The 6,637-nt window shown below is 49.1% G+C and overlaps 1 protein-coding gene across 1 annotated transcript in view; it reads right to left on the bottom strand.

Annotated features, from left to right (window-relative positions):
- Window positions 1-245: 245 nt before the first annotated feature.
- LOC140427164 (small integral membrane protein 3-like) overlaps window positions 246-6,637 on the bottom strand; it is a 44,242-nt gene continuing 37,850 nt past the window's right edge. The window contains exon 2 of the mRNA XM_072512731.1: window positions 246-3,504. Coding sequence (XP_072368832.1) covers window positions 3,267-3,452 — 186 coding nt within the window. The 5' untranslated portion in view covers window positions 3,453-3,504 and the 3' untranslated portion in view covers window positions 246-3,266. The remainder of the gene's footprint in view (window positions 3,505-6,637) is intronic.

The following is a 6,637-nucleotide window of genomic DNA, read 5'->3' as shown; positions in this document are numbered from 1 at the left end:
TCAATTATATACATCGAATTAGAATTTATTCTTTGCTCCAGTTCTCCTTCAAGGGGACCTCTCCCTCCCTTACCCTTCACCGAGAGTTTCCCTTGTAACAGGGAGAGAATCATCTCTAATAATCTGAAAATTTAAACTCATCCCAGAAATGATTGGGATCCTGAATACAGTGAAGACGGGGCGGGAATAGTTAAGTCAATGTGTCACGTTTGTCACAGCATAGAAGAAATGTATCCAATGCTAAATTGCTGAATATTGTATTTATTGAATGTAACATTTCCTGATTCAAGTGAGGGTCGTTGATCCTTCAATGTGGCCTGATATGAGCATCAAACACTCCCAGGACAGGTACAGCACAGAGTTAGATACAGAGTAAAACTCCCTCTACACAGTCCCCATTAAATAATTCCAGGGCAGGTACAGCACGGGGTTAGATACAGAGTAAAGCTCCCTCTACACTGTCCCCGTCAAACACGCCCAGGACAGGTACAGCACGGGGTTAGATACAGGGTAAAGCTCCTTCTACACTGTCCCCATCAAACACTCCCAGGACAGGTACAGCACGGGGTTAGACACAGAGTAAAGCTCCCTCTACACTGTCCCCATCAAACACTCCCAGGACAGGTACAGCACGGGGTTAGACACAGAGTAAAGCTCCCTCTACACTGTCCCCATCAAACACTCCCAGGACAGGTACAGCACGGGGTTAGATACAGAGTAAAGCTCCCTCTAGACAGTCCTCATTAAATAATTCCAGGACAGGTACAGCATGGGGTTAGATACAGAGTAAGGCTCCCTCTACACTGTCCCCATCAAACACTCCCAGGACAGGTACAGCACGGGGTTAGATACAGAGTAAAGCTCCCTCTACACAGTCCTCATTAAATAATTCCAGGGCAGGTACAGCATGGGGTTAGATACAGAGTAAGGCTCCCTCTACACTGTCCCCACCAAACACTCCCAGGACAGGTACAGCACGGGGTTAGATACAGAGTAAAGCTTCCTCCACACTGACCACATAAAACACTCCCAGGACAGGTACAGCACGGGGTAAGATACAGAGTAAGGCTCCCTCTACACTGTCCCCATCAAACTCCCCCAGGACAGGTAAGGCACGGGGTTAGATACAGAGTAAAGCTCCCTCTACACAGTCCCCATTAAATAATTCCAGGGCAGGTACAGCATGGGGTTAGATACAGAGTAAGGCTCCCTCTACACTGTCCCCACCAAACACTCCCAGGAGAGGTACAGCACGGGGTTAGATACAGAGTAAAGCTTCCTCCACACTGACCACATAAAACACTCCCAGGACAGGTACAGCACGGGGTAAGATACAGAGTAAGGCTCCCTCTACACTGTCCCCATCAAACTCCCCCAGGACAGGTAAGGCACGGGGTTAGATACAGAGTAAAGCTCCCTCTACACAGTCCCCATTAAATAATTCCAGGGCAGGTACAGCATGGGGTTAGATACAGAGTAAGGCTCCCTCTACACTGTCCCCACCAAACACTCCCAGGACAGGTAGAGCACGGGGTAAGATACAGAGTAAAGCTCCCTCTACACTGTCCTTATTAAACACTCCCAGAACAGGTACAGCACGGGGTTAGATACAGAATAAAACTCCCTCTACACTGTCTCCATCAAACACTCCCAGGACAGGTACAGCACGGGGTTAGATACAGAGTAAAGCTCCCTCTACACTGTCCACATCAAACACTCCCAGGACAGGTACAGCACGGGGTTAGATACAGAGTAAAGCTCCCTCTACACTGTCCCCATCAAACACTCCCAGGACAGGTACAGCACGGGGTTAGATACAGAGTAAAGCTCCCTCTACATTGTCCTCATCAAACACTCCCAGGACTGGTACAGCAGGGCGTTAGATACAGAGTAAAGCTCCCTCTACACGGTCCCCATCAAACACTCCCAGGACAGGTACAGCACGGGGTTAGATACAGAGTAAAGCTTCCTCTGCACTGACCACATCAAACACTCTCAGGACAGGTACAGCATGGGGTTAGATACAAAGTAAAACTCCATCTACACTGTCCCCATTAAATAATTCCAGGGCGGGTATAGCATGGGGTTAGATACAGAGTAAAGTTCCTTCTACACTGTCCCCATCAAACACTCCCAGGCCAGGTACAGCACGGGGTTAGATACAGAGTAATGCTCCCTCTACACTGTTCCCATCAAACACTCCCAGGACAGGTACAGCACGGGGTTAGATACAGGGTAAAGCTCCCTCTACACTGTCCTTATTAAACACTCGCAGGACAGGTACAGTATGGGGTTAGATACAGAGTAAAGCTCCCTCTACACTGCACATATTAAATACTTCCAGGGCATGTACAGTATGTGGTTAGATACAGAGTAAAGCTCCCTCTACACTGTCCCCATCAAACACTCCCAGGACAGGTACAGCACGGGGTTAGATTCAGAGTAAAGCTCCCTCTCCACTGTCCCCATCAAACACTCCCGGGACAGGTACAGCACGGGGTTAGATTCAGAGTAAAGCTCCCTCTACACTGTCCCCATCAAACACTCCCAGGACAGGTACAGCACGGGGTTAGATTCAGAGTAAAGCTCCCTCTACACTGTCCCCATCAAACACTCCCAGGACAGTTACAGCACGGGGTCAGATACAGGGTAAAGCTCCCTCTACACTGTCCCCCATCAAACACTCCCAGGACCAGGTACAGCACGGGGTTAGATACAGAGTAAAACTCCCTCCACATTGTCCAATACTCAACCTTCATTGAGTGCCTCCTCCTGTAGCACTGTGGCAATTTTCCATTCAATTTTGATCACCGTGAATACCTGAAAGTGAGGATTAAATGCTAACTGGTGAGAAACTGGGACAAATGGTGAAAAGGCCGTTGGAAACACATCTAAAACTGTCCATACTCATCACTAGTAGGAGACGTAGATGCAGCTGAATGAGTAGAAGGAATTTAATGCTGGCCCCAGGGCTGAGTGATCAGGCATTAACAAGCCTCTGCTTTGCTCCAACTAAAGAACAAAGTTGTCCATGAGTAGAGGAGTGATCAGCCTTGATATATATATATATATATATATATATACTTATAGGTACTAATTTGGAATATTATTTTCCCTAGGTTGCAATGTTTATCCATTTCCCAACAAAACATAGTATTGCAGCTTGATATAATTCATTGGCAGAAACACATTCTCAGAAATGTTGTGTGAAGAGTTCATGCTTTCTTAAGGATGTCCACCCTGACTGGGCCAAGTAGGGTCACAGGTCATGCTGCCTCTGATGTCACTGGTGGGTACCTCCAGATCCGGTAGATCACGATGGATAAGGCAGGGCCAAACATGAGGGTGCTCATCAGGATGACTGTGGCCAATATCACCAGCACGATTGCCCAGATTTCTAGCACGTGTGCCGATACTCCAATGGCCGGCAGCGAGGTCACCATCTGGGTCATCGTTCACTCTCTCATGCAACCCAGCTGAAATAATCCCCTCCGCTGGAGCCTCCTGTAGAAGAAGGAGAGGGCAAAAGCAAACACGAAAGGTTATTTCTTCCCCATCTCACCACGTTTAGCTCAACCCCAACATGCCCACCATCACCTGCACCGATATTCCCACACAACCTAATTTGCCAACACCTTGGATTGGCCACGGAGACTCCAGGAGTTGCTGGTTACTCTCCCGGACACTGTTGGGAGCAGAAAGCTGCAATGGGAAACATCACAACATTTTTAAAAATTGGGTTCCATTTTTCGATAAACGCTTCTGTTTATAGGTCACCCACAATATTGGCGATGGGGAAAAACAAGTCTTAAGGACATAGAACATAGAAAAGTACAGCACAGAACAGGCCCTTCGGCCCACGATGTTGTGCTGAACTTTTGTCCTAGATTAAGAACAAATTAATCTACACCCCATCATTCTACCGTAATCCATGTACCTATCCAATAGCTGCTTGAAGGTCCCTAATGTTCCCGACTCAATGACTTCCACAGGCAGTGCATTCCATGCCCCCACTACTCTCTGGGTAAAGAACCTACCTCTGACATCCCCCCTATATCCTCCACCATTCACCTTAAATTTATGTCCCCTTGTAATGGTTTGTTCCACCCGGGGAAAAAGTCTCTGACTGTCTACTCTATCTATTTCCCTGATCATCTTATAAACCTCTATCAAGTCGCTCCTCATCCTTCTCCGTTCTAATGAGAAAAGGCCTAGCACCCTCAACCTTTCCTCGTAAGACCTACTCTCCATTCCAGGCAACATCCTGGTAAATCTCCTTTGCACCTTTTCCAAAGCTTCCACATCCTTCCTAAAATGAGGCGACCAGAACTGCACACACTACTCCAAATGTGGCCTTACCAAGGTTTTGTACAGCTGCATCATCACCTCACGGCTCTTAAATTCAATCCCTCTGCTAATGTTTGACAAAGAGTTAAGGACTATCCAGTCGGGTAATGAATCGTGCATTTTATTTTCTATTTGACTGTGGGAAGACAGGACACCGTGAGTTTGGACATGGGTGAAAATAGCCGCAATATTGGAGAGGGTGGAGCCATCAGAGGTTGGAGGTCAAAAGAGAAAATGCTGGAAAATCTCAGCAGGTCTGGCAGCATCTGTAAAGAGAGAAAAGAGCGAACGTTTCGAGTCCAGGTGACCCTTTGCCAAAGCTAAAAGACATAGAAAGTGGGAGATATTTATACTGTAGGATGAGGGAATGAAAGACGAGTCAGAGCCACAGAAACCATGGGAACAGAGTGCTAATGGCAGTCCCCAGAGAGAATAAAAGGTGTGAAAGGCCAAACAGCAGAGAAACTAAAATCAGAGGGTAAACTGTGACAGATGTAGATGTGGGGGGAAGGGGGGACATGGGTGGGAGAGAGGTCAAATGAGAAAAAGAGGGGAAAGGGGAAGCAAAGAGGAGAAAAGGTAAGGAAAGGGGGGGATAAGATCGGGGGAAAGCGTGGGGGGGGGGGGGGATATAGATAAAGAAAGACAAGAAAGAAAAGGTAAAAGACAGTGAAGATGAAATGGAATGAAAATCAAGGGGTCGAAGAGGTTGGAGGTCATGTGATTGAAAACTCCAGGAGTACGTGTCACTGGAGTTGGGAAGCCCTGCACACCAGGACTCCTACTCACAGGTTCAGGTTTTCAAAAGTTATAATCTACCCCAGAGTATCGAGCTTTATTTTTATTTATTTATTTATTTTTTTAAATAATTTTTATTAAAGTTTCCACAAAATATCAACAACAAAATGTGAAAGGAACCCAATAGAATTAAATACAAAACAAAACAACCCCGTGCCCCCCTCCCCCCTGTACATAAATAATAAATTAACACCCCGAAATACATAGCAAACATAGCCAATATACACCCCCCCTCAGATCCCCCAGTGTAGACAAACTAAAAATAAAATACAACCCCCCCCCCACCCCCATTAGTTGCTGCTGCTACTGACCGTTGTCTACCGTTCTGCCAGGAAGTCCAAGAGCAGTTGCAACCGCCTGAAAAACCCTTGCACCGATCCCCTTAAGGCAAATTTCACCCTCTCCAATTTAATGAACCCTGCCATATCGCTGATCCAGGATTCCACGCTTGGGGGCCTCGCATCCTTCCACTGAAGAAGAATCCTTTGCCGGGCTACCAGGGACACAAAGGCCAGAATACCGGCCTCTTTCGCCTCCTGCACTCCCGGCTCCTCTGCCACCTCAAATATTGCGAGCCCCCAACCCGGTTTGACCCTGGATCCTACCACCCTCGACACCGTCCTCGCTACGCCCTTCCAAAATTCCTCCAGCGCTGGGCATGCCCAGAACATATGGGTGTGGTTTGCTGGGCTCCCTGAGCACCTAACACACCTGTCTTCACCCCCAAAAAACTGGCTCATCCTTGTCCCGGTCATGTGTGCCCTGTGCAGCACCTTAAACTGTATGCGGCTGAGCCTCGCGCACGAAGAGGAAGAGTTCACCCTCCCAAGGGCATCTGCCCACGTCCCCTCCTCGATCTCCTCCCCCAACTCCTCCTCCCACTTACCTTTCAGCTCCTCCACTGAGGCCTCCTCCTCCTCATGCATCACCTGGTATGTTGCCGAGATCTTCCCCTCTCCAACCCACCCCCCCGAGAGCACCCTGTCCTGTACCGTGCGTGGCAGCAGCAGCGGGAATTCCACCACTTGCCGCCTGGCAAACGCCCTTACCTGTAGATACGTAAAGGTGTTTCCCGGGGGGAGCTCGTTCTTCTCCTCCAGCTCACCCAGGCTCGCGAACTTCCCGTCCACAAACAGGTCCCCCAACCTTCTTATCCCTGCCCTGTGCCACCCCGAAAACCCTCCATCTATTCTCCCTGGGACAAACCGGTGGTTCCCCCGTATCGGGGTCCACACCGAGGCCCCCACTTCCCCCCCCGTGCCACCTCCATTGCCCCAACATTTTGAGGGTAGCCGCCACCACCCCCTCCATGCAGCCCCCTCCCCCTCCATCACCCACTTGCGCACCATCGCCGCATTGGCGGCCCAGTAGTACCCACAGAGGTTGGGTAGCGCCAGACCCCCCATCCCTACTCCGCTCCAGGAACACCCTTCTCACCCTCGGAGTCCCTCGCGCCCACACAAACCCCATTATGCTCCTGTTGACCCGCCTA

The sequence above is a fragment of the Scyliorhinus torazame genome, chromosome 7 (assembly GCF_047496885.1).
Source record: "Scyliorhinus torazame isolate Kashiwa2021f chromosome 7, sScyTor2.1, whole genome shotgun sequence".
Classification (NCBI taxonomy): Eukaryota; Metazoa; Chordata; class Chondrichthyes; order Carcharhiniformes; family Scyliorhinidae; genus Scyliorhinus; species Scyliorhinus torazame.
The sequence above is the reverse complement of the archived record's forward strand: the minus strand, read 5'-3'. Positions and strand labels throughout refer to the sequence as shown.